This window comes from Cervus canadensis, chromosome 10, assembly GCF_019320065.1.
Source record: "Cervus canadensis isolate Bull #8, Minnesota chromosome 10, ASM1932006v1, whole genome shotgun sequence".
Classification (NCBI taxonomy): Eukaryota; Metazoa; Chordata; class Mammalia; order Artiodactyla; family Cervidae; genus Cervus; species Cervus canadensis.
The window spans coordinates 77778813-77806633 of NC_057395.1; the positions used below are offsets into that span (position 1 = coordinate 77778813).

The window sequence follows — 27821 nt, forward strand, 5'->3', positions numbered from 1 at the left end:
CCCAGAGAAAAACACACGAGTAAAAATTCTTCCCTGAGAAAACAAAACCTTCTCCATGCTTCCTATGGATGCAGAAAGCAAGACACACTACTTGGAACACAGCACGTACTGATAACCGAAAGCATCCTGTGCATACGTCTTGTGCACTAAGTGAATCACAAACTCACACGTTCACAAACATACTCGTTAAAAAGAAAAGGAGAAAACTGCTCAGTAAATTCCAACTCTAATAAATCCCAAAACAGTATCAGAGACAAACCATTAAGTGAAAAATCACAGTTGACAGATCAAAATGTGTAATAATGTGAACTATGTTTAAAAAAAAAAAAGAATGTACCTATATAAAACAGCCTAGAAGAACACTCAAAAGCACTGGTCTTGGTTTTCTCTGACAAGGGACACCACCTGGCTCCCAATTCCCATAGTCATTATTTTTCTCAGACACATATATCAATAAAAGTTAAAGATGCTTCCACTTGCCGGGATAAGTAAAATAAAATAGGTGATTCCATATTCCAGGCAATATATAGACTAGTCATCTCAAATATTTTGAACATGTTGAGAAAAAAAATTAAGTACCTTCCCCACATGTGTATTCAAGTTGTATACATACTGTATTGTGCATTAAGAAACAAAAAAATTATAAAATGACGTGCTAAAAAGAAGAGATCATATTTCATAGAATTAGCTAAAAGTTCAAAATAACATATACTCAGGATCATAGACTTAAAATTATAATTATTTAAAGTTACAGATTCAAATTGTCCTATCTGTTTGTCATAAAGGAGCATGAAGTGCTGACATGCGCTGCAACCTGGAAAAACCTTGGAGATGTTACGCCAAGTGAAATAAGCCAGGTGCAAAAGGTATTGATTGATTCCAGGCATCTGAGATGTCCAAAACAGGCAAACCCACAGAGACAAAAAGTAGACGGGTGGTTGTCAGGAGCTGGGGAACGGTGGGAGTCTAAGAGACAGGCAGGGTCCCTCTTTGGAGTAGTGAAAACAGACAGAAATTAGATAGCAGTGGTGATTGCAGAATATTGAGAATATACTAATAAACCCTGACCTGTACACTTAAGAGGATAAATGTTATGGTTTGTGAACCATCTCTCAATTTTTTAAAGGTGTCAGTAAGTAAATCAATAAGCCAGAGGAAAAAGCATCACATCTCCCTAGCCTGTCACAGGTTTCCCTCATAATGTGTTGGCCATTTCTTTGTGGTTTGCTCGGGCCTGTATTAATCATCTGGAGTTTCTCTGCAGGAATCTTGTAAAACCACCTGCCTTCTTTATGAGGTTAATGTAGTTAAATAACATCCCTAAGACCAGTCACCTAGACACTCATAAAACACAGTCTGTATTCCAGTGTTTCGAAAATAAACAATCGCGGAATTGTGACTCCTTCTGCAGGACACCTCAAGGACTGTACCTGACGAATGTTCATCTGATAAATCGGGTGAGGGTCCCAGGGTCAATCTTCATGCTCCTAGTAAGGTTTAAATTTCGCTTTAATTTTGAAGATGAAAATGAAGTGTGAGTGAACACTCAAATCTTTCCTTCCTACACCTCCATGGGTCACCTTGCACCCTCTGTTTTGGAGTTCACAGATCTAGGACAGTGATATTCTGAAAAATAACGGCAGACCTTAGATTCAAGGTGGGCTTCCCAGGTGGCGCGGTGATAAAGAATCCCCCTGCCAATGCAGGAGACACAGGATCGATCCCTGGGTCAGGAAGATCCCCTGGAGAAGGAAATGCAACCCACCCCAGTATTCTTGCTTGGGAAATCCTATGGACCGAGGAGCCTGGTGGGCTACAGTCCATGGGGGTCACAAAAGAATCAGACATGGCTTAGCGACTAAATAACAATTAGATTCAAAGGAGCTGTAGTACCCCCACTGTACTCTGGAACCACCTGGTTCACCTGTCAAAATTTGTAAATCCAGCTGCCATTCCTGGAGACTCTGACTCCAGGAGTGGAGTCTGACTCTGATGGCCAGATGGTCTCTGGCCATCTCACACAGGAGTTCCAAACGCTGTATTCAGGAGACACTGTTATAAATATCCTATTATTAAACTCTAAAGGGCAGATGGATGACTGTAGAGGCTCAGGAGAATCCCACTGGGGGGGGGGGGGGGGGGAACAGTCTAAGATTGGATTGTGGGGATGATTCCATAACTCTGTAAATTTACTTGAAAAAAGCATTAAACAGTATACTTAACATCGCTAAATGTTACGGTATGTATGTTATACTTCAATAAAGCTGTTTAAAAAAACAAAACACAGGAAAGGCTTCATACTTGTCGTCACAAAAGGATCCGTGTGTTTACTGCAGGCTTTTCGCTATCCGGAGAGAAGGGTGCAGATGGCCTCCCTGGGGGCGGGGTGTGTCCACACCAGCCCCGGCCTCTCCCCATCACACCCCGTTCTTTTAAACTGAAGGCCAGGATGGGCAAGTCAATTTACGAGCCTCTGCTAAGGAAGGGCGATGAGGGGTCATGGTAAAATATGTTGTTTTCTGACTTTCAGCACTTGACAGAGAGGCTTATCTGCGCTCCCCCAAAAACGGGCCACAAAGCTGAACTAGACAAATATCCTGGGAAAGGGTGCCTTCTGTCAATAACGCAAGCTCTTAAAAATACCACCAGAATGGGTAGGGCTGTGCCTCCCGCCAGGGCACGTACTGCAGCATGGAGCTGTCTAACATAACTGTCGGCAGGCCAGCACCGCTGACACGGGGCTCCGAGGGAGGCGGGACCCCGGGGGGGCTGACAAGAGTGACGATCCACACGGTGACCCCTGCTAGGGAGTCTGGAAGGCACTGGGGGGGCGGTTCAGAGGGAAGACTACTCCAAGACACAGAAGTGAAGTGGCTCACCCTGCCCGGAAAGCTGCAGGCCATGGTGTGTTGGGGTGAGTGGGAGGAGAGGCTGAACCACAGGAGAGGGTGGGGAGGGGATGCAGGCCACGCTGGATGCCACGGACCCTGCTGCCAGGACCAGGGCGGGGAGGAGGGAAGCAGGGAAGCTTGCAGGGGGGTCTCTGCAGACAGCCAGGCAAGGGAGAGTGCAGCTTCTGCCTAGTGAGCGAGGGGATGACAACCGAAGCCAAGCAGATGGTCTGGGGGCCGGGCCTGCGATTGCAGGCAGGCGGCCACGGGGCAGGAAGCAAGGGCATTTCCCAAACCCCTGGACGGAGCTCACAGGCCAAAGGGGCATGGTGCTTACAAAGACGAGAACGACGTCACGCAACCACGTAGGGGATGCAGGGAGAAGGATGGGATGTGGGCACACTGCCCTTCTGACGCCTGAGCGGGGATGCCAAGGATTCCAGGCTAAAGCTCCAGGTAGGGTCGATGCAGACCCGGGAGCCACCAGCTCTGACAGGGCAGCAGAAGCTGGCCAAGAGGGGAGCCCCCTAGAGACTGACACACAGAGCCCAGTAGAGACCATGACACGACAGAGGAAGACAGGTCAGGCGAGGGGGCGAGGAACTGAGGTGGGCTGCGGCTTCTCCCTCCAGCCCAACCACATCCTTGTGATTTTCTAACAGTCTGAAAGTCCATCTTTGAGAAAGGTCCACGGACCCATTTGGAGTCAAGCCACGATGCCCACACCGGCAGCAGAGAATGGCAGGTGCTTCGTGGCTGGCTGTAGGAAGTGACTCGACATGGAACGAATGAGCTTGTCTTCACTTAAAATCCGCCTCGCTTCCAGCTCTGTTCTCTGCCCTGCCATGTTTAGGAGACACCCCGGAAACCCAGGTGTGCCCCCCAGGAAATGTCCCGGAAAATTAAACATTGACTCTAACTGTGCCACTAAGCATTGAGAGAGTCCATCTCTAATCCTTACACAAAAATACACTTTTAACTGGCCTTCTGACTACAGAATCACTATCTAGTCAGACAAATTAAAGCAAAAAATGGTTTCTTTATTCTCTTGTTCTCAAACCAGTGTCATAACCCCGTAGCTGGTCTAATGCAATCTATGTTAGCTCTGGGTGTGTTTTCAGAATTACCAAGGGAATTGCTTCTTTATCATCTTCCCTTTAACACACAGAAGTGCAGGTTCTCCTGGCATCTGAATGAGTCAGAATCTCTAAGGTATCAGGCCCACGTCAAAGTCTTTTGTTTTGCTTTTATTTTACTTGTTTTTTAAAACATTACTAGGAATTCTGATGAGCAGCCAAGGTGGACATCCACTGGTCTAACATTTTAGGACACTTACAAGTAATATCTTTCTCTTAAAAAAAAAAAAAAATGACTGGTTTTGAAAAATCTTGTAGCGGGGGTAAAAACCAGGAGCAGATAAAGTTGATAGTCATTTCTGATCATTTCTTCCACTAGACTGCTAAATTGAAAAGAGATGACAAACTAAAGCTCATCAGTTACACCGTAATTATGTCACAAGCAGTCCATTAATTACTGATTGCTTTTGCTCATAACTGGGGAAAAGGAAAAAGCAAACATGTCTATAAACTTGAAGGAGAAGCATTAGGTTCTCAGAGCTTTTTCTGGTGCTGCTGCTGCTGCTAAGTCGCTTCAGTCGTGCCTGACTCTGCGGGACTCCATAGATGGCAGCCCCCCAGGCTCCCCCGTCCCTGGGATTCTCCAGGCAAGAACACTGGAGTGGGTTGCCATTTCCTTCTCCAAAGCAGGAAAGTGAAAAGTCAAAGCGAAGTCACTCAGTTGTGTCCGACTCTCAGGGACCCCATGGACTGCAGCCCACCAGGCTCCTCCACCAATGGGATTTTCCAAGCAAGGGTACTGGAGTGGGGTGCCATTGCCTTCTCCGTTTCTGGTACTAGTTATTGGCAGATAATTTTCTTCCATGTCTCCCCTATCATCCACTAGTAGTAGTTCAGTAGATCAACCCTTGGGATGAGGAAGATGGGAAAAAACCTCAACCACAGGTTTAATCAAAATATGAAGAATCAGTGATTGCCAGGGGCCTGGAAGGAAAGGCGGGGTGGGGGGAAGCGAGGAGTGACTGCTCATGGGTACGGGAGTTCTTTTTCAGGTGATGAAGACAGAACAGACTGTGACGAGGGTTACACAACTCTGAGTATTCAAAACAACCCACTGAGTTGTACACATTTAATGGATGAATCATATGAATTCTTCCCAATATAGATGTTAGTAAATACTTTTAAAAATCGCTTTGGGTATCGAAACAGAAGGCTTTACCTGGGTGTAAATACTAAAAATGTGGCTTTGAACTTCATCCATTGAGTCGAGGCCATAGGCTACAGTGCCGAGATGGAGCCGTTTGAAAACCATCTCATTCTGGGTAAGAGTTCCTGAAACACAAAACAAGGAGTAACTGTGCCTACATCCTGGAGCTCTTAGTAACAGTAATGAAAGCTGTTTTGTTTTGTTTTGTTTGAGTCTTTACTCTACGTCACACACTGGTTTTTGCACTGCTCCTGTTGGAGTAGACATCTGTGATAGTCTCTCAGCCTGGAATCCGAGAACTTCGTCTAAAAACAGAACCTTAAGGTTCCAGAGGGAATGACCATCCTTGGTCCCTGGGATGGTCTAGAGAAAATGCCAATCAGGGCGCCTGACTCATTCCATTGGCCAAGAGGGTGGGACATAACATACACGAGGCCAATCAGATTCTATCGTGAAGGAATCAAAACCTTGAGCAGACAGACGCACAGACAACAGATGAGTAGAGTCAAGTCAAGAGACCATCCTGATACCGACACAGCCAGAACTTGCCTGGTTCTTCTCCTTCCTGAAATCTAGTTTTGCTCTGACTTCCCGGATCTTTGCGACAGATCCCCTTCTATCCCATGTTCACCAGATGGTAGAGATGAAGGTTAAACCCAGGTCTCCCCACTTGCTCTCAACCACAACAACCTTATAACTTGACAGATGCTAAACTGTAAAGCGGCATTTTTGAGATGTGGTTTCGAGGTCAGGACTTGAAGCCAGTCTGAGTTCAAAGCCTACTTCTGCCACTATGTGCTTCTGACAAGTCACATAACCACGAAGTCACTTAATAACTCCAAACTCACAATATCAGGGGAGGATTAAGTGACTATAATATAGACACCCAGAACAGTGCTTTTCCACACGATTAGCACTAAATAAGGCTTTGCTGCTATCATCATCATGTCCACCAAGGAGTCTATCTTCATCCAAAGATGAAGAGGATAAAAGAACTGCAACACTCATCTCTAATACCTCCAGAAAGATACTCCAAGCATCTTCTTTGACTTTGAATTCTGCAAGGATACTGGACACTCACCAGTCTTGTCTGTGAGTAGGTAGGAAATCCTCCCCAGCTGCTCCGGAATCGTGCTGGAGCGAACCACGGTCCCAGGGATTTTCGAGTCCCTGCGAATGACCCAGCTGTACACGATCTTGCCCATGTCCAAGTTCACACGCAGGCTGGCAGAAAACCAGAGCACACAGGTTAACAGGATACACACAAACAGCTGATTGTTCTCTCCACACCGATTCTAAAACACACATTGTGGGCGCTGTAACATTCGGCACAAATGAGACCCCACCTGCTCGAGTCACCCCTTTATAACGGACCAGCTCCTTCTCAAAAACACAAAAGCATGACCTTCGAATAAACAGAGACGCGCAGACGCCGCGGCAGCAGCTCGCTCTCAGCGCACCTGATGGGAATGATGTTGGAGAACAAGAGAAGGAAGCGGATGATCTGCAGGTACCAACGCCCGGCGAAGTGCTGGAGTGCGACCATGACCAGAGACACCACCACCAGGGCTCCGAAGAGGATCTTCGTGAGGCAGTTCACCTCCAGGTCGAACAGGCCAATCTGCGGGACGACACATGGACGGAAGCGCGCAATGAGCCGCCGGCCACAGCCTGCCCTGGGTCTGAGGGCGGCACGTGGACGGACACGTGATGAGCTGGCGCAGCTACAGCCCGCCCGGGCCTGCACGCGGACGGACACGTGATGAGCTGGCGCAGCCACAGCCCGCCCGGGCTGAGGGCGGCGTCGGACACGTGATGAGCCGGTGCAACCCACAGCCCGCCCGGGTCTGAGACCGGCACACGGACAGACACGTGATATCACGAGCCGCGCAGCCACAGCCCACCTGGGGTCTGAGGGCAGCACGCGGACGGACACGTGATGAGCCAGCGCAGCCACAGCCCGCCTGGGGTCTGAGGGCGGCACACGGACAAACACGTGATCGAGGCGCGCAGCCGCACAGCCACCTGGGGTCTGAGGGCGGCCGCGGACGGACACGTGATGATGGCGCAGCCACAGCCGGGCCCCGGGTCTGAGGGCGGCACACGGTCGGACACGTGATGAGCCGGTGCAACCACAGCCCACCTGGGGTCTGAGGGCGGCACGCGGACGGACACGTGATGAGCCAGCGCAGCCACAGCCCGCCCCGGGGGCTGGGCCTCCCCGGGAACCTGCACCCTGGGTGACACAGGGGGCTCTACAGAGCCCCACATCTCTGGGTGAGAATACTGGGCTCCACAGGCTAACCGACATCCCAGGGACCTCAAGGAATCTCATTTTTATTTTTTCTTAACAATTTAAAGATTTAGCTTGGAAACACATAAGCGGGTTACTGCTGCCCTCAGGGGCGCTGTGCACTGCATGGCCTCAACCATGCCCCCAGAGACCTGTGAAATGACCCAGTTCTACACCATGCACTGGTTCCCTATTGCCTGGAGATTCAGGGCACACACCACCTGTGGCATCTGATTTTTAGGTGCTGCGTTAATGAACATTATTACTTTAATGACTATCTATTTATCTTAAAGCATGTTTAAACAAAATGGAACCAGCCCATGAAACCCATCACTTTGCAGAAACATGGCCCCAGATAAGGCTAAAACCTCAAATAAGTGGCATTTATAGTTGTAATATAGTTGGATATATGTAATAAACTTGGACATATGTAATATAGTTGGATAAATGTAATAGAGTACAAAATGAAGCAGGGCAAAGGCTAACAGATTTTTGCCAAGGGAACACACTGGTCATAGCAAACACCCTCTTCCGACAACACAAGAGAAGACTCTACACATGGACATCACCAGATGGTAATACAGAAATCAGACTGATTATATTCTTTGCAGCCAAAGATGGAGAAGCTCTATACAGTCAGCAAAAACAAGACCAGGAGCTGACTGTGGCTCAGATCATGAACTCCTTATTGCCAAATTCAGACCTAAATTGAAGAAAGTAGGGAAAATCAGTAGACCATTCAGGTATGACCTAAATCAAATCCCTTATGATTATACAGTGGAAGTGACAAAGAGATTCAAGGGATTAGATCTGATAGAGTGCCTGAAGAACTATGGACAGAGGTTCGTGACATTATATAGGAGGCAGGGATCAAGACCATCCCCAAGAAAAATAAATGTAAAAAGGCAAAGTGGTTGTCTGAGGAGGTCTTACAAATAGCTGTGAAAAGAAGGGAAGTGAAAGTCAAAGGAGAAAAGGAAAGATATACCCAGAATTCCAAAGAATAGCCAAGAGAGATAAGAAAGTCTTCCTCAGTGATCAATGCAAAGAAATAGAGGAAAACAAAAAAATGGAAAAGACTAGAGATCTCTTCAAGAAAATTAGAGATACCAAGGGAACATTTCATGCAAAGATGGGCTCAATAAAGGACAGAAATGGTAGGGACCTAACAGAAGCATTAGATATTAAGAAGAGGTGGCAAGAATACACAGAAGAACTGTACAATAAAGATCTTCACGACCCAGATAATCACGATGGTGTGATCACTCACCTAGAGCCAGACATCCTAGAATGTGAAGTCAAGTGGGCCTTACAAAGCATCAGTATGAACAAAGCTAGTGGAGCTGATGGAATTCCAGTTGAGCTATTTCAAATCCTGAAAGATGATGCTGTGAAAGTGCTGCACTCAACATGCCAGCAAATTTGGAAAACACAGCAGTGGCCACAGGACTGGGAAAGGTCAGTTTTCATTCTAATCTCAAAGAAAGGCAGTGCCAAAGAATGCTCAAACTACCACAGAATTGCATTCATCTCACACGTTAGCAAAGTAATACTCAAAATTCTCCAAGCCAGGCTTCAACAGTACGCGAACCATGAACTTCCAGATGTTCAAGCTGCATTTAGGAAGGGCAGAGGAACCAGAGATCAAATTGCCAACATTTGTTGGATCACAGAAAAAGAAAGAGTCCCAGAAAGACATCTACTTCTGCTTTATTGACCACACCAAAGCCTTTGACTGTGTGGATCACAACACACTGTGAAGAATTCTTAAAGAGATGGAAAGACCAGACCACCTTACCTGCCTCCTGAGAAATCTGCATGCAGGTCAAGAAGCAACAGTTAGAACCAGATATGGAACAGCAGACTGGTTCCAAATTGGGAAAGGAGTTAAGTCAAGGCTGTATATTGTCACCCCAATTATTTAACTTATATGTAGAGTACATCATGTGAAATGCCAAGCTGGATTAAGCACAAGCTGGAATCAAGATTGCCAGGAGAAATATCAATAACCTCAGATACGCAGATGACACCACCCTTATGGCCGAAGCAAAGAGGAACTAAAGACCCTCTTGATGAAAGTGAAAGAGGAGAGTGAAAAGGCTGGCTTAAAACTCAACATTCAAAAAATTAAGATTATGGCATCTGGTCCCATCACTTCATGACAAATAGATGAGGAAACAGTGGAAACAGTGACAGAAATTTTTAAGGACTCCAAAATCACTGCAGATGGTGACTGCAGCCATGACATTAAAAGACACTTGCTCCTTGGAAGAAAAGCTATGACCAACCTAGACAGCATATTTAAAAGCAGAGACACTACTTTGCTGACAAAGGTCTGTCTAGTCAAGGCTATGGTTTTTCCAGGAGTCATGTATGGATGTGAGAGTTGGACTATAAAAAAAGCTGACTACTGAAGAATTGATGCTTTTGAATTGTGGTGTTGGAGAAGTCTCTTGAGAGTTTCTTGGACTGCAAGGAAATCAAACCAGTCCATCCTAAAGGAAATCAGTACTGAATAGTAATTAGAAGAACTGTTCCTAAATATGAAGCTCCAATACTTTGACCACCTGATATGAAGAACTGACTCATTTGAAAAGACCCCGATGCTGGGAAAGACTGAAGGCAGGAGGAGAAGGGGATGACAGAGGATGAAATGGCTGGATGGCATCACTGACTTGATGGACACGAGTTTGAGTAAGCTCCAGGAGTTGGTGATGGACAGGGAGGCCTGGCGTGCTGCAGTCCATGGGGTCACAAAGAGTCAGACTGAGTGACTGAACTGAACTGACAGTTGTAATGATGGTGGTCATGGGGACTATAACGGTGGGATGAAGTGACTGATATTTGTTCATGGTACTGACAAAGGAAATCATTCTGCAGTATTCTGACTCTAAGAAACTGAAGGAGGGGTGGGGTCGGGAGCGAGGGCCCTGGTGTATTCGAGCAGTAACAGGGCTGTTCGGTGGACCCCAGAACTGACCCCGTGGACCGTGCCAGAGCCAGCCGCTTGGTGTGGGTTTGAATCCAGGTCTACGCAGCTTCGCCAGAGCGCGGTGCTTCTCAGGCCGTTTCTCCTCTTGGGGAGAGGCTGCAGCCGGGTGCTGACAGGCTGCTCTAGTACTACATGGAGCAAAGAGCAAGGACTCAGCTGGGGTTGCTTAGTCGCTAAATCGTGTCTGACTCTGTGTGACCCCGTGGACTGCAGCCCCGCCAGGCTCCTCTGTCCATGGGACTTCCCAGGCAAGAAAACCAGAGTAGGCTGCCATGCCCTCCTCCAGGGGGTCTTCCCGACCAGGGAGCGAACCTGAGTCTCCGGCACTGGCAGGGGAATTCTTTAGCGCCAAGCCACCTGGGGAGCCCCTCAGGACTCAATACTTCATTTTAAAACTTTTAAAATGTTATGTATTCATACACAGGCATTCCTTGTTTAACTGCAGAGAGCTCTGCAGGTACTGTGTTTTTTTACAAATTGAAGGTGTATGGCAAACCTGTGTTGCCAGATGATTGTTAGTATTTTCTAGCAATAAAGTTTTTTTAAAGCATGTACATTCTTGACACAATACTTTTACTGCACACTTTAACAGACTACAGAATAGTGTAAACATAACTTATATGCACTGGGAAACCAAAATATTCATGTGACTTGCTTTGTAGTGATACGCCCTTGACGTGGTAGTCTGGAACCCAACCACAGTATCTTCAAACACGAATTTGAATATGTGTTTATGTATGGTGTGTGCATAAATACATATATGGGCTTCCCAGGTGGTGATGGGGTAAAGAATCTGCCTGGCAGTACAGGAGACTAAGAGACGCAAGTTCAATCCCTGGACTGGGACAATCCCCTGGAGGAGGGCATGGCAACCCACTCCAGCATTCTCGCCTGGAGAATCCCACGGACGGAGGAGCCTGGCGGGCTACAGTCCACAGGGTGGCGAGGAGCCAGACACGACTGAGGTGACTTAGCACAGAATACACACACACGCAGTAAGTTTATACAAGTGAAGTCACACTTTTAGGGGTTCCTGTTCCTGAGTCTTGCTCCTCATCCCACCAACACCAATCATCAAACCACATCAGTCAAAGTTCTGGCAAGAAAACACACCCTATGGCCATGTACACACCTTACTTCGAGGATTCGAGGTGTTCATGACACTCCGGAGTTCTCTCCCCGTGTAAAGAACAACACCCACGACGGTACCTACGACGAAAAAACAGAAGCCAGAGAAGTGTGAGTCCCGACAGGCAGGCTTTTGGAGGGTCTGCTGCGCTCCAGCCTCCGCAGTGCGAGAAAGTCCCCGAGTTACATCAGGGCCAACCAACGTCCGCACCCACACAGATGTGTGGCCATTCACATTTAAATTCAGTGAAAAAAAAAGTGAAACACAGCCCCCATTTTCATTAGCCTCATTTCAGACTCAACAGCCACAGAAGGCCAGAGGCGGCCACCAGGTCAGTGAAGACACAGGGCATCCCCGCTACTGCTGAACGCGCCACTGCTCAGGGCTTCCCCGCCGTCCAGCGGAGAAGAATCCGCCTGGCAATGCAAGGGACAGCAGCTCGACCCCAGGCCTGGGAAGACCCACACGCCGCAGGGCACCTAAGCCCGCGCCCGAGAGCCTGCGGGCCTTTCCAGCTGAGCCAGGCCCACAGAGCCCACGCGGGCAACAAGAAGCACACTCTGCAACCAGAGCGAGCCCCAGTGCAGCCACGAAGGTCCAGTGCGCGAAAAATAAATACACATTAATGTAAAAAAAAGCATCACCAGGCACTGCTGGCCTGCGGGCCTGGCCGCCTCGGAGAACAGGAGAGGTGGAGGGGAGGGGGCCCGTCCTTTATGCCCCTGGCCTCAGAGGCTTCCAGAGGTGCCTGCAACTTCACAAACTACCCTGGAAACCTATGAACACGCCCCTCTTATCAGAGCACGTTCCTCCCACGGGCTCTGATTCCACTCAGAGTCGGGGTGCAACCAGAACCTTTGGCAGACGTCTGTCTGGATGGCAGCTCTTTCCTGAGAACTTCCTTCCATCCCTCCATCATCATTTGTTTTTAAAAAAGACATCAATTGTTATAAACAATTTCTAAAAGAAACCCCAAAAGCCCATTAATATCAGAAAAGACGTTTACCCTACTCAAAAAACAAAAAAACTGGGAAATTCTTATTCCCATCCTCGCAATAAAAATTCCGAAGCGTGGGAACAGCAGCGTGAGCCAAGAGGTGGGGACGTGGACTGGCACTCAGGCTGTTGGCTGGGGCGTCTGCTGGAACAGCCTGTCTGGGGCGGGAAACTGGCATTATCTATCAGAAACGCACCTCTGTCTCCCCTTTCCAGGATGTGCCAGGGAAATGGTCCGCACAGCGGGGCACGTGCAGAGTCAAGGGCAGCAGCACCGCAGTCAGCACGGGGCTGGTGGGCACCCCGATGGACCCAGGAGAGAAACCGACGGGAGCGGCTGGGGAGGGGCCGGTGAGCGCCGGCGACCAGGGACGCGGGCTCGGAGTGGAGGACATCTAAGCTGGAACCCGAAACACGAGAAGGGGCAGCCCCGCCAAGCACTCAGGGAAGACCCCAAGATACAAACAGCTGGTGTCCGGGATAAAGGAGTCCCTAAGCTCCTCTCCTCTGGCCCCTCAGCTCTTGGCACAGCACCAGCAGGGGGACGCACCCAAACCTCCAAGAGATTCAAAGAGTCGCTAAAGGAGCGTAACCCCGATGGAGTGCCGGGCCGAGTCTCTCGGCAGACACCCCAGGGGAGACACCGAGGGCCCCCTGAGTCGATGCACAGTCTTCTGCACAACGCGGTTCCCTTCCAGGGAGGTGCTCGGCAGGCGGAGGGCTGGGGAGAGAGCCTGCCTGCTCCCAGCGAGTGCAGGCCGACCCCCGCAGACCCCCGCAGACGGTCGGACGGGGGGAGCTGAGCTTGGGCCACGCAGGGGTGGCTGTGCGCCCACGACTCTCACCGCAGGGCAGACATGGGCTGGTCTCAACCCCCAGCGCCCAGGGTTCTAGCGAGTCCTGACAACAGGGGCCCCCGAGGGCAGCGTCCCCATCTAGTACTGGCCAATCCTGGTGCCTTCAAAGGCTGCTGGAGATGCCCTCCCCCCACACCCCGCTGTGCCCAGGACCGAACCTGTCTCTGGGAGAAGCAGACCCCAGCCTCAGCCACCCCACAAGAGCACAGAGCCGCGCTCGTCTGGTCTGCCCAGGGCTCAAAAGCTTTGTTTAACTTCCAGCTGTGCGGGGTCTTCACTGCCGCGGGTGGGCTTTCTCTGCTGCAGTGAGTGAGTAGGGGGCGGTGTGGCTACTCGCGCGTGCGGTGCACGGGCTTAGTTGTCCCACGGGACACGGAACCTTCTCAGACCAGGAACTGAACCCACGTCCCCTGCATTGGCAGGTGGATTCTTAACCGCCGGACCACCACGGAAGTCCCTAAAGGTTTTGAAGTAGTTGTCAACTTTTAAATACAGGAGCTTTCACATTAACTATATATATATGTATATGCATAAGTAGAGATTTCTGGCTTCTTCTGGAAAACTGGAAGATCTGAGGCCACTGGGTCTGCAGTCCTCACCGCATCTCCAGCGGGCGCTGAGCTCAGCCACCCTGTTTGGCCAGGCTCCCGCTTTCTCCTCATCATGGTCCCCACTCAGCCCTTAAGACCCCCTGCCCTGCGCCCCCCCGCTCCCCCAGACCGTAACCCCACTTCCTAGGCTACATTCCCGGCAGCTCCCCTCACACGGCCCCGCCCTCAGCCGCCTGCCCACCGTGGTGTCCGCTCCATCCTGCCCGCCAGGGTCTCCATCCAGCCAGGTATTTCCCCCAGCCTGAGACCCTCCACTGCAGTGCGCTGCCAGGGACTTCTGACCCCGTCTGAGATGAGAGAGGGGGTGAGCCCCAGAAAGGGAGGATTTGACACATTTACAGCAACCAGACGCTGCTCTGACACGACTCTGTGATTCCGGGACGAGCCCCAAGGAACAGGGTACAGACGAGTGAGCATTATCAGACCCGCGTGGTGTGACCCGCATGCTGGTCACAGTTCAGCCCCAGCAGGGCCACCGACTGACCTGCTGCACACTGGGGGTGTCCCTTTCCACGGAGTCTGAGAAGAACCGGGATCCACGACACCCAGGCTCTCCTTCTGCCAAGCCCCACCAGCCTCTCCCGACTATCATCACCCCAGTGACTCCTCAGCCTAGCAGCCCAGTTACCATGGCAACTGTATCCTCTGCAGACTGATGCCAGCCAGTGCACCTGGACCCTTAGCATTGCCTGGCAAGCTTTTTTATTCTTTAAATTTCCAACTGATGATGGTGCAGTGACCAAGACACGGGAATTAGATTCTGAAGGGAACACAGAAGTGAAATCTCAAATAATTAAGATTACTCTCGAGGGCTGCTTCTGGAGTTGAGCACCGGAAGGAGGAAATGGCTTGCATTTAACTCCGTGTTTACATTAGAACCAGAGTGTGGTCAGACATCTACCCAGGGAGAAGCCAAGGCCCTCTAAAGAAACGGTCACCGCCCAGCTCCTCAGACCCACTGCAAAGCAGACGTCTACTGCAGGGCGTGGCAGGCACTGCTTCTGGATTGGGGATCACGGCGGGCTCTCGTCCCACCTCACCAAACACAAGGAATTCACACAAGTGGGGGAAAAACGCGTGTTTTAATGTCACAGTGCATTTCTGAGGAACTGTGTGAAATCTTTTTTCCATCTTCAAGGTGTCAGTGTGCCTTCCCTTCTCCTCCTCCCAGGAGATGACCTCTCCAAGGCTGTGTGACCTTAGGCAAGTCGCTCGACCTCTCTGAGACTCAATTCTTTATTCCATTAAGTGTCCTCATTTAATGTTGTGCGATCGAAACAAGAGAATGGAAGATAAAACAGTCTGTACACAAACAGGGCCTGACAAATAAGCCTTCTTACTGCTAATCGCTGACATTAAGGCTGAGAAGCTGAGCCCATCTCTGCCCACGTGCACTGAGTCTGTGGATGCCAGCCTGGGCAGAGGCCGTGCGGGTCCTGCTCCTTGTCAGAGAGCATCCTGACCGCATCTGCTGTACTGAAGAGCCACAGAGCAGCAGCAAGCAGAGGGAAACAGGCTGGGTGCGGGAGCAGGGCGGGGAGCGGAGTCTCCCACAGTAAAGACAAAAAGTTGCCAGTAGTGGAATTACATGTTAATAACAGTATATACTATTACATATTGGGTTGGCCAAAAAGCTTGTTTGGGTTCTTCATAAGATGCTGCAGAAAAACCCAAACTTTTTGGCCAACCCAGTAACATATATAATAGAGTGGTAACAGGGGAACAGAGTTCTGCTTCTGGGGCAAAACGCCTGGGCTCAAGTCATGCTGTGTGACCTTGGGCAAGTTACTTAGCCTCACCGACCCTCAGTTTCCCTGTCTGCAGCATGGGGACGAAGCCAGCACCTGCCCGCAGGGTACGGCTGGGAGGGTTAAGTGAACCGCGTGACACACAGCAGGTGCCGACAGACGGGCGGTCCCACCGCCATCACTCCAGCCGCCCCAGGCATGCTCAGCCCCTGGAGCCCTTCCGCTCAGCTGCACCCCAGTGTCCCAACCCCTTCTTCCCGCTCCTCAACAGGTCATCCCGCAAACTCTGTTCTGGGGTCCAGATGACCAGACAATTTCTGCATCACCTTGGAGTCTCAAACACCAGGGCACCATCAGGACCAGCTGAGGAGCCCTCACAGATGCAAGAGCCCGGACCTCCAGGCTGACCCACTTTCTGGTTCAGATTAGGATGTCAATCTCACGTGGCAATTAGGGGTTATTCCCAGAGCGGACGCTGTGGCCGAGTCCACAGGCCAGGGCGGACTCCTCTCCAGACGCCTCCAAGCACCAGGGGCCAATTAGATGGCCATTGCACTCCCCGGGGGTGCAGGAGCCAGTGGAAAACACCATTTGACCGACAGCTCATTTTCCCCACTGACAGATGGTTATTCTCATTATACCGAAGGATTTGCTTTCCTCTTCAAATTGCTAACACATTCCTCCGTGAGGGCACGTACCTGACGCGGTGACTGTGCCGGCCCAGAGCGCGTTCTCTATGCTCAGGCTCTCGCTGATCGGGGGGTCGCTGTCCTCCTGCAAAAGAGCAGATGGACACAGGCTGACCCATCCAGGTCTGCGCGGAGCCCGCTGCTGTCTCCAGCCTGCTCTTTGCAAAAGAGGAAGAGAGGATGACCCCCGCATTTGGAAGCCAACAGCCCCGCCGGGAGAGAAGGATCATAAACCCTTATCCTTGGTGCTTCCGCCCCACGGAAATACTTGAAAACAGTGGTTCGTGATTTAAGAAATGCAGGCTTCCAGCACTGGAGAAACATTCCACAAGATGGGAATGATAATGGAGAGGGAAATCCATCAGAAACAGCCCTTTGCTGGCCTGTCTGAGGGCTTCTAGAACAAGAGCAGGAACAATTCATTACGGGTTTCACAAACCTATCATCTCAGATGCCTAAAATAATTCAAATCCAAATTTAATTTCTATTCTGAAAGGTTGGGATATCGTTTAAAAGTTATAACCATGGTGGACAGGACTTGGAGGACACTCATTGGAAAAGACCCTGATGCTGGGAAAGATTGAAGGCCGGAGGAGGAGGGGACGATAGAGGATGAGATGGCTGGATAGCATCACCGACTCGATGGACATGAGTTTGAGCGAATTCCGGGAGACAGTGACAGACAGGGAAGTCTGGCGTGCTGCAGCCTATGGCGTCCCAAAGAGTCAGAAATGACTTAGTGATGAACAATAGCAACGAATGGGCTCATGTGAAAAAGACAGAGTGACATTAATTACAAGAACACTTGGCTCTAAGTAGTCAGGGGACGAAAGCTGTCGGGAGGCTGGAAGAAATTTCCAGTTGTGTCGCTTTTACTGAGAAGCAGTTTTGTAGGTGGAGTCTTCTGACGGGGACGTCACCTCCACGTCACACAGAGCTACCCCCCAACAAAGCCCTGCCGGCACTGGGAAGCGGGCCTGCCCCCCGGTCATGCGCCCCCCAGACAGGACCCCGCACCCCTCGAGGCTTACTCACTCGGGTGAAGGTCCCCACGAAGTTGTGAATGTCGATGTTCGGCTCTTCCGCATACACATACGAGCGAATCTGAAGAAGGTCCTGTCCCCCGGGGGTGACGTTTTGGAGGTAAAACAAAGTCAGCACATGATTAAAAGGGATCTGGGGAAGCATCCGCTGTTTTTCAGAAGCAACTGTACTTTCCAAACAGGCCCTCAAAGCCACGGGGCAGGTGGAAGAAAGAGGGAAGCCTTCCAGCAAGTTAGTCTGGGAGTCTCTACCTGCGAGACCCCCAAATACCCGGAAGCCCCAAAGGGGAGCGTCTGTGTTTACCCGGCTTTTCCAGAACTGATTGATGGCGCACATCCCTCCCCCTCCACGACACTCTCGTGTACAAGAGTCATTCAAACCCACCAAAACCCTCGCCCGACAACAAAGGGCCACAGGGCGCTGACTGTGTGCAAAGCCTCGGAAAGGGCAGAGAGGCGAACAAGTGTGCAAGAACACCTCACACCCGTTAGGGTGGCTGCGATCAAGATATAGGAAAGAGGACTGACTTCCCTGGTGGTCCAGCGGCTAAGAAGCCACCTGCCAATGCAGGGGTCCTGGTTCAACCCTAGGAACACCTGGGAACACCCCAGGCACCTCCCTTGGGGAGACTAAGTGAACACACCACAACTGCCGGGCCGTCCTCTCGAGCCCGGGCTCCCCAAGAACAGACGCCACCCCGATGGAAGCCGCGGCCCGCAGAGAGCGGCCCCCGCTCACCGCGACTGCAGAGAGCCCGCACTGCAACCACGGCCTGGGCAAGCCAGATGCAAATAAACACATGGGGTTTCCACAGCAAACGGAGCCCCAGGGGCTGGCGCACACGGGCCAGGAGCGGGTCTGCCTGCTCCTGGAGGGGAAGGGCAAGGGCCAGGGTCGGAAGGCAGAGCTGGCGCCGGCGGGCACGGGGACGGGACGGGAGGGGAGTCCGTCAGAGACAGTCCTCTCGCTGGCCTGTCTGAGGGCTTCCAGTACCGGGCAGGGCCTCTGCAGAGAGATAAGAGCCGCAGGACCGAGTCCCAGTGACCGCGACGCCTTCGGAGAGCCCGAGCAAAGGAGCGCATGCCCTGCGTTGCCTTTTCATTTCTCACCAGGTGCTCCGCCAAGGTTTCTTAAGGGCTGGAGCTGCCCACCAGAGACCATCAACCCCATCGGCCAGACTGGGGTTCACAAGGCCGCACGGCCCGGAACTAGCGAGCGCCCGAGGTGCCAGGGCCCCGGGGCCTCATCTCACAGCGGGCGGCCTCCGTGTGTCCCGCGCGAGGTGGGGGTCAGAGCCCCGCGGGGACATGGCCATGGGGGTGGGGGCTTCTGCAGGGAAAGCTACTCACGGCGGCGGTGGGCAGCCTCTGCGTGCAGGCCACGGGAAGCCGAAGCTTCCAGTCTGTCTCCCCGTCCAGCTGATCCGTCCGCAGGAAGCAGGACCCTGTGGAGGGAAGAGGGGGCGCCCTCTGTGCACCTGAGGGTCAGGAGCCCCCCGGGCTGCGGGGGCGCCGACAGCTCCTGCTTTGGTCCGTGTCAGGACAGCCGGCCAATGGCCAAGAGGGAAGAAGTGATACCCGACTTCCCGCTTTCGCCGGCAGCTCTGGGTTTAAATCCCCGCTCATCCACTCACAGTGGGAGCCGGGGCTGGGCTCCTGACCGCGCTAAGCCTCAGCATGTCATGTCTGTAAACTGGGGAGAAACGCAGACCTCTCAAGCTGGCTGTAGAGGATTCAGTGGGGGTGACTGTACCTCCAGACAGCGGCTGGCACAGGCTCACCAACATTCACGTCTATGAGGTGCAGGCGTTACAAGCAGCTTCCCAGGAACCGAATCTCCTGGGTTCAAGGCTCCACGGCTCACTAGCTGCACAACTTGAGGTAGCCACTTCCCTCTGAGCCTCAGTCTCCTCACGTGCACAAATGAGGATATCAGAGCGCCGACTCACACTATGAGGACTAGAGAGCTGCTTCATGCAAACTGCTCAGACCTGGGAAGGACCACGGAACCGTCAGCCGTGACTATCCACCTGCACGCGTGACGGATGCCAGCTGCAGCCTGATGTGTGCACGTCTGAGCAGTCAGTCAGCTCCATGTTTCATCAGAGGATCCACCGAGTATCCTGACACTGCAGTTAACTTATGAGAACTTTCAGGAAGACCCCTTCCAGTCCATCTTCTGGTTTTGTTTTTGGGGAAAAGAGAGAACACTCTGGGACCCTAATCCATTTTCACTGACAAGGACACAAGGACCAATATGAGGACAAAGCTGTCGTGTTTAAAAGACTGTTTTAATGGAGTACATTCTACCCTCTTTGGATGATTTAATGTATCATTAGTATACCTTGCATAGTATACTTGATGCAAAGAGCCAACTCACTGGAAAATACCCTGAGGCTGGAAAAGACCAAGGGCAGGATAAGGGGGCAACAACCGACATGAGATGGTTGGATGGACATGAGTTTGAGCAAACCCCAGGAGACAGTGAAGGACAGGGAAGCCTGGCATGCCACAGTCCATGGAGTCACAGAGTCAGACGTGACTGCGTGACTGAACAAAAACAGCAAATTAAATATGAAACCTCAGCCTCACTTTTACCCAATTCATTACAGGATGAGGCTGCAGCAAGCTCAAAAGAATATAAAGGTGGATTTTTCTGAGATTCAAAGGTCTCTGCTTCTGCTTGCGGGGCAAGAGAAAAATGGCCTTGTGTCCTAAGAACAGCTTAAATAACAAAAATAAAAAGGAGATTTGAATCAACTGATGAGGTGGGCAGGCAGCAGAGGGTGCAGCCACCCTGGGGAATACAGCCGGGCCTCCAACCCTGCTGGGGATGCAGGACCTGTGCTGGCTGAGGGTCCGGCATCATTTCATATGAGGGACATGAGGATCCGTGGATTTGGTACCCACAGGGGGTTCCTGAAACCAACCCTCCTGGGTCACGGAGAGACAATGGTAACTGTGACAAGTAGAGTCTTATAGGAGACTAAAGAGGTTCATTCAGGCAAACGGGCTGTAACAATAAATAAACGGACAGGCAGGTGCACCCGTGACCCCACCACTCAGGAGCCGAGGTTGGGGGGAAGGCCACCCCGCTCTCTCCTGCCCGGCTTCTCTACTGCCCCACCTCGGGACACACCTCCCAGCATCTTCTCAGAAGAGTGTCTGTTGCTGTTGGCTTCTGTGTGTTCAACACACTTCCCCATCCTGCCAACTCCTGAGGTTGAGCTGAACGCAGCCCAGCAGGGAAAACGCCCAGCCACCACATGTAATCCCCCAGCAGTGACTCGGCACAGATCCCGCTTCCTCTGTCGTGATCAGAACCTGTTGACCAAGCCCCCTCGTCCCCCCCCCCCCATTTTTTTTAAAGACTGCTCTATGAAATTTTTGGTGTGCCTCCATGGCTCCAAAATGATCATCCATTTCTTACATTTTCAAATGATTATTTTGCCAAATCACCACTGAAAGGTTAATGGCTATTTTCAAAATTGATCCCAGATGCTTACCGTTTTTTTCTGATGTCCTCAGGAAGATCATGTCGGCAGGGACCCGCTGGTTCTGTGTTATGAACAGAGAGACTGTTACCGTGAGTGCCCCTGGGTGGGGGATTTGCGCCCCCGCTACCCCGGGCCCCCTCGGTGGGGAGTGGGGGGGGGGGCAACCAAAACCCACAGCCTCTTTTAAGTGTCTGCCTTTGTCGGAGACAGACCTAGGGATTTATCCTGTTTCTGAATCTGAAAAATCTTGCGCTGCTGCTGTTACACTGCTAATCCCCTATTGAAATCTTATCTCGGAAAGAAAGCTTCCCGTTTTCTGGCGAATCCAACCATTACCTCCTGCAACTGCAGCCTGCGGACCCGGGGGCCCAAAGCCTGCTCCCCGAACTGGCTCTCATCGAGGCTGTCTGCTGAAACTAAAGACAGACATACGCTGGGCTCATGCTTTCTGCTTCTACCAGTTTTCAGGCTTGATGTTTGGCTTTGAGCGGGATTTAAATAAGGAAGTCAAGTAGGAAGAAGCGAAAAAAAAGCCACGCTCAAAAAAAAGAGGGACAGCCAACAGCAGCCCTTGTGTAATTGTGAACAGGAAAGTGTGTCAGAGCAGAACGAGGTCTGTGAGGGTCTTCGCAGCTGCCACTCAGGAGAGCTTTGCTTTGCCTCAAATCAACTGTGAGTTCTTAGATTTAATCCTTTTAAAAGAGCAGAGTTCACTTCCTTCAGAAACGAGTTGAGATGCAATCCTTTTCTAAGCAGGTGTGACTCCAAGACTCTCCAGGGCCACCCCTGAATCCAACAGCTCCCAGTGTACGCAGTACCAGGAGATGTGAGCCTTGGCTGGAGTAACAAACAGAACAGTGCTGCTTAAAAAAATGCATTTGCGGCCTTCTTACTGTTCTCATGTTTCACTTAACGCCAACTCCCCATAAAATGACAGGACAGCACAATGTTTCAGTCAAAAATACGCAACCTAAAATTCTTCAACAGGCAAATGACAAATATTTTTCTGTGCTGACATAGCCAGCGGGCCTCTAGGAAAAAACTTGATGATGAATTAAAAACAAAAAGAAGACTCCCAAACAAGGAATACATCAAACGGGAAATCAGAGCGTATACTCTTCGTGTTTGTAAGCAGGATTTCTCGCTAAGCAGCACAGAAACCTTGAAACAATATTTTGGGTCTGTGTCCCATGTTTCTCCCAGGCAAAGGTGCGGAGTAGAACCCAGGAAGCTTATGGCCACAGATACAGGAATCGCACGGCGGGATTCGTTAAGTGGGTGCGCATGCGCGGGGCGTGGTCACGGGGCCACGCCCCGCGCATGCGCACCCACGCAGCAGCCGTCACGAGCCGCGAGACTCCGCTCTCACCTTCTCAACGATGATGAGGTCTCCCACCTGGATCCCGGAGCTCTTCACCTTCACCGTCCCTGCAAAGAAACGGGCCCACGATACCTCACGTCTGAATTCATTTCAAGTCCTCGTGTCTCTACAGAGCGTCCGCCAGCCTCCACACCCTGAAGGATGTGCCTCCCAAACCCAACGGCTGCGGGGTCTCCCGCCTCTCTCAGAAAAGGTTCGTCTACTGCAGAGGCCAATTCGAAACCTGATCCCCACATCTGAGAGCCCTGGAATGATTCACAGGCCTCAAGTCAGATCTTCTGTCCTAATGGCATCTTAGAGGCTATTCTAAATCGGGACTACAAAAGATTCATTCAGCCTCACACACACACACAGAAATGGGGAAGAAAATTCAAAGTCAGATCCATGGTCAGAAGATCAACACTGAATTCTCAGCACCACCAAAAAGAAAGCAGCTAACCCAAAGTGACTTTTTAAAATTTGCAATTGCTATACAGTATGGTTCATATGGGCTTCACTGGTGGCTCAGACAGTAAAGAATCTGCCCGCAATGCAGAAGACCCTGCTTCCATCCCTGGGTCAGGAAGATCCCCTGGAGAAGGGAATGACCCACTCCAGTATTCTTGGCTGGAGAATCCCATGGACAGAGGAGCCTGGTGGGCTACAGTCCACGTTGTTGCGAAGAGTCAGACATGACTTAGTGACTAAACAACAACTGGTTTATATGATTATAATCAGACCACACAACTCTGGCCGGATGCTTATCTGGATAAATAACAACAGCCTATATTAAACACGGATTCCATGCTAAGCGCTGTATTTACATTGACATCCTGATGGCTTCACTTCCTCCTCTCAATGGCCATCAGAAAAGATACTATCTCTAGCTTTCAGACAAGGGAAGTGGGCTCAGAGAGGCCCCATCTGCCCCCAGTCTCACAGAACAGGCCAGCAGCAACAGGCACAGCCCCACCTGACTTCAGAGGAAGGAAGAAAAAACAGGAAATTCAAGTCAACTCAAAAAACATTTACTGAAGTGCCATGGTCTAGGAATTCAAAGACAGTCCCCTCATCCTAAAAAAGCCACAGTCTCATGCAGGAGTCAACAAAGGTGTCCTGGGAAGAGCAGGACAGTAGATAGTTTAGGTTCTGCAGCCAATAAACAAACTCAAGTCTCCCAAAAACTGTTCTCCTCAAAGGCCAATAGTCTTTTGTGCATTTATGGTGTAAAGTGTAAAGACCCATTCCTGGCTCCCCAGCTGTAGTCTGCAAACCCATGAGCTGTGAGAAAGACAGCAGGATAGATGCTGTGAGTGCAAAATAGTGTGTGAAAGGCAGGAGTTAGGTGAGTGCAGAAAGGAATCAGGAAGGAAGGAGACCTCCCCCTCTGAAGGAGGACAGAGAACAGTGGCTGGCACCCTGAAGGCACTTGATGCCTCACCCCACATTTAAGCCCCTTCAGCTGAATGCCCGCTGGAAGCTAGAGGTTCCAAGGGTGGGCTCCGTGGGATTAGCACCAGGGGAGGAGGCAAGAGACGCGTAATAAGTGAATGGGGTGGGGCATGGGGAGGTGTCAACAAACACTGTACAGAAGCGCTGAGGTCAGACATGACCAGGTGAATCTGGCTACCAGCATCGGGAAAAAGGCATGAGATGGGAAAAGAGACGCATGAACAGTACACGTACGTATGTGTGTGGCCGCAAGCTGGGACTCCTTTAGCAAGACCAGAAGCGTCACATGGAGCACAGAGACGAAGGTCTGCGGGCAGCCAGGTGGCCAGCACCCTGTGAACACGCCTTCGGAGGACTCGGGTCTTTACTCTCGTGATGGATGGGATTCCCACACAAGGGAGCAACACCACCAAAATCTTCATGCTCCTCGCACCTCTTATTAGGCCCGTTCAATAAGTTCAGGGGTCCTGAATCTGCTGTCCCCCACGGTGGGCTCCTTCCTCCAACAAACACCCCACATTCACCCACCAGTAACTTGTGCACGCAGCTCAGATTATTTGATCTTATTTTCACGTCATTTAATGCCACGGGTCTTTCCAGTAATTCATCACTGCTGAGATGCTTCAAAGCATTCCGAAGACTTCAACTGAAACAGTTCTTTCTAAGAGGTTCCACAGGGTTTGATCTTTAACTAATGTTTGTCCTTAATTAAATTTTGTCATGGTAACAGTGAGAAGACCTGGTGCTAAAAGGGCAGGTCTCAAACACAAATGACATCTAGAAAGCACGATGCAGAGGGCCCTCAAGACGGTTAGACGGTCCCAGCTAGACCCTCCCTCCCCCGAAAAGGGAGACTCCCATAGAGCCTTGCCTTCATAAAGCAGAACTCAAGCCGATGGCCTGAGCCGGGGCATCCTTGGAACCCACTCGCCTTAAGCATCTATGACGCCACTATCTTTGCAGAGAGTCAGCTCGTTAGAAACGCATGAATGAACAGGGGGTGCGAAGCACAGAATTCTCTTCCTGCCTGAACAATGCTTCTGGCCCCAGCAGGGGGGCAACAGGGAAACCGCACACAGACACACTGCTCTTTCTGAGCAGCTTATCAAGGATCTTCCTGGAGGGAAGATCGTAAATTCAGCACGTCCCCCTACCCCCACCCCCGGTGCCCGTAAGCTTTTCCTTTGCCTGAGTTCACCCCAACTTTCCCAAACATAAATTTACACATTGTCTTTGGTATTCTCACTGGGATTTATGCTGGTGGCCTGGCCCAAACCATCCCTGAGCCTGTGTTCTGATCTTCAAGCCCTACTCACATGTTTTCTCTGAACGGCCAACCCTAAGAACACTGTTATAAGTCTTATTAAATAATAACTGCATCTGGATGTGCGTGGGCATGTGAGCAAGACAGAGGACAAAATCAGGGGCATTATCCTAAAAAGGTTAATCTAGGGACAGAGAGATTTATCCTTTTCTTTAGCATATGTACTTTCTAAATTCTTCACGATGATTTTTTCTTTTTTCTTTTTTTTTTTAGAGTTAACATGAGGGGCTCCTTCAATAAGAAAAAATATATAATAAATTAAATTAGCTCCAACATCTAAGTGACCAGGCCCAGACTTTCCCCTTCCAGGCGGGGTTCTGATTTACGATGGGTTAATTTGAACTCTGGCTCTCTGTCCTTCTGCTCTGCCTCAACAAAAACCCCTTTAATCCACTGCGCTTGCAGAGCAGTTTCTGACCAACCCCAGCAGGCCGATCCCTCGGACAAACCCTCCTACTGTAACGGGCTCCATGTCGGGAGGAGGGCAGTGGGGGGGCACCCCCGCCCCGAGGTCCCTGGGGAGTCTCAGTCACAGCTCCCTCATTAGCATGTTAGTATTCGGTGGGAGGAGCCTCAGCTTTTCAGGTTCCACACCAGGGGACCCTCAGACTCACCAGCTCCGCTGAGCCAACACACAGGCCGGAATGTAAGTTTGGACATCTCGGGTGGTGCTGCCATTCTAGGGTGATGAAAACTGTGCGGTTCACAAGTGTTAAATGGACAGCTAGCGGGAGCTGCTGCCCAGCATGGGCGCTGGGCTAGGTGCTCTGTGATAACCTAGAGCAGTGGGACGGTGGGCACGGGGAAGAGGGGGGTCCAAGAGGGAGGGGACGTGTGTACACCTACGGCTGGTTCACGCCACTGAACATCAGAAACCAACCAACACTGTAGAGCCAATGTCCTCCAAATTAAAAAAAAAAAAGTCTAGCTCACATCTGCATGCAGAACACACGTGTACCTGCTCCTTCTGATAAGAAAAGGCGAAACCAGAAGCACAAAAGAAGGAAAGAGAAGGGGAAGCTGAGATCCACACTCCAATTCCAACATCACTGGGGGTTTTGCTGCCCATATCCAACATCCGAATGACACGCCCTCTCTAAGGAGGCCTCGAGTGGTAAAGAAACCACCACTGAGGCAGGACAGAAACAGGACCAGAGTCAGCAGTGAAGAGCCAAGCACGCGGTGGCTGGGATTAACCCCGAGAAAGAGAAGAATCTCAAACCTGTGGAAAAGGTCCAAAACACATGATGTCTAACCATGCCTGAGCCACTGTGCTGAGCGTTCTACCAACGTTCCTGCAAAAAAGAGCAGAAACGTTCACACTCTCACGGAGCTCCCCATCTTCCTCAGAAAGGAAACCAAGGCCTGAAAAACGGCACAGCGACAGTGACGATGACCTAGACCTCGAGATAGACGAGAGCCTGACGCCTCCCTGCTGGCTTGGTGGTGAAGAGTCCGCCTGCCAATGCAGGGGACACGGGTTCGATCCCTGGTCCGAGATGATCGCTCAAGCCCCGGAGCAACTAAGCCCGTGCACCATGACGACTAAGCCTGTGCTCTAGAGCCGGGAGCCACAGCTCCTGAAGCCCACCCACCCTAGAGCCGGCGCTCTGCAACAAGAGGGGCGGCTGCAACGCGTAGCCTGCGCACCGCAGCCAGAGAAGGCCCAGGGGCAGCAAGAGACCCAGCACAGTCAAAAATAAAGCAGGTGTTCTGAGAGAGAGAGGAATCCGCCCTACAGTCCCTTATCCGACTGGAAGAAAATTCTCTACTAACACCCCACTGGGAAGTCAGCAGACCTACTTCCCAAGGGCTCCTATTTTCTGTTCCTTTTTTTTTCCCCATCTACTCGAGAGACTCCTAAAGCTTCTAGAGACGGAGCCCAGCCCTGTGTATTCATGTGGCCTGTGTGTTCACATGGATCCCCTCACCCTTGGGCGAATGGCCTACTCTTTTCATATTATAATTCTTAATAACTTCTAAACAAGGGACCCTGAATTTTCATTCTGCACCACGAATGCCACAGCTGGTCCTGCACAGGCGTGAACGCACGCACTCACACCTTCTTCACAAAGTGAGGAGAAGATCTGGTCTAGGAGGCGAAGACACAGAACTGCTCACCTTGCCCCCCAGACCTCCCTTCTCTTTCGGATCCTGTCACATTCAACCTCCAACCTCTTGGCTCTGGGATTTTCACATATCTTTGCAGAAACTCTACAGAAGTTGGGTAAGAGATTTTTCAAAGCTTAAGTGGCAGATTGCCTGCCGGCCACATCCTAAATCATGAAACGCCTTCTATAAAATAAAAATGCACCCTGTTCAGCTTCGGCCACTGCACCCAAGCCATCTCTTGAGTCAGAGTTTATAATGGAGAACAAACTTCCAATTACTAGATCTGTTTATTTCTGCAGAGATGGACCCCCAAGCCTTTCATAAGCAAACCTATTGAGCCCAAACCATGCTTTTCATGGATGAGAGCTTCAGAATAAGGGCAGTTTGTCTACACTGCAGAGAGAAACCAGATGTTTTCCATGAGTCGAAACAAGCAAATGACAATTCAGTCAAACTGCAGAACCGCCCGCAAAAAAAAAAAAAAGAGTAAATTCCAGGGCACTCGTACGTGTGGGTCAATTTTCTGACCCCTGAACACCTCCAG

General features: G+C 50.8%; 1 protein-coding gene across 3 annotated transcripts in view; it reads right to left on the bottom strand.

The window, feature by feature from the left end:
- Positions 1–27821, bottom strand: part of ATP9A (ATPase phospholipid transporting 9A (putative)) — a 122374-nt gene that overhangs the window by 51464 nt on the left and 43089 nt on the right. For all 3 annotated transcript variants that reach the window (XM_043478778.1, XM_043478777.1, XM_043478779.1), the window contains exons 5-13: positions 22399–22457; positions 21039–21090; positions 18883–18977; positions 17525–17605; positions 16499–16574; positions 11592–11668; positions 6635–6795; positions 6256–6398; positions 5187–5299 (exon numbers count right to left, since the gene is read on the bottom strand). In XM_043478778.1, the coding sequence (XP_043334713.1) occupies positions 5187–5299; positions 6256–6398; positions 6635–6795; positions 11592–11668; positions 16499–16574; positions 17525–17605; positions 18883–18977; positions 21039–21090; positions 22399–22457 (857 nt within the window). The remainder of the gene's footprint in view (positions 1–5186; positions 5300–6255; positions 6399–6634; positions 6796–11591; positions 11669–16498; positions 16575–17524; positions 17606–18882; positions 18978–21038; positions 21091–22398; positions 22458–27821) is intronic.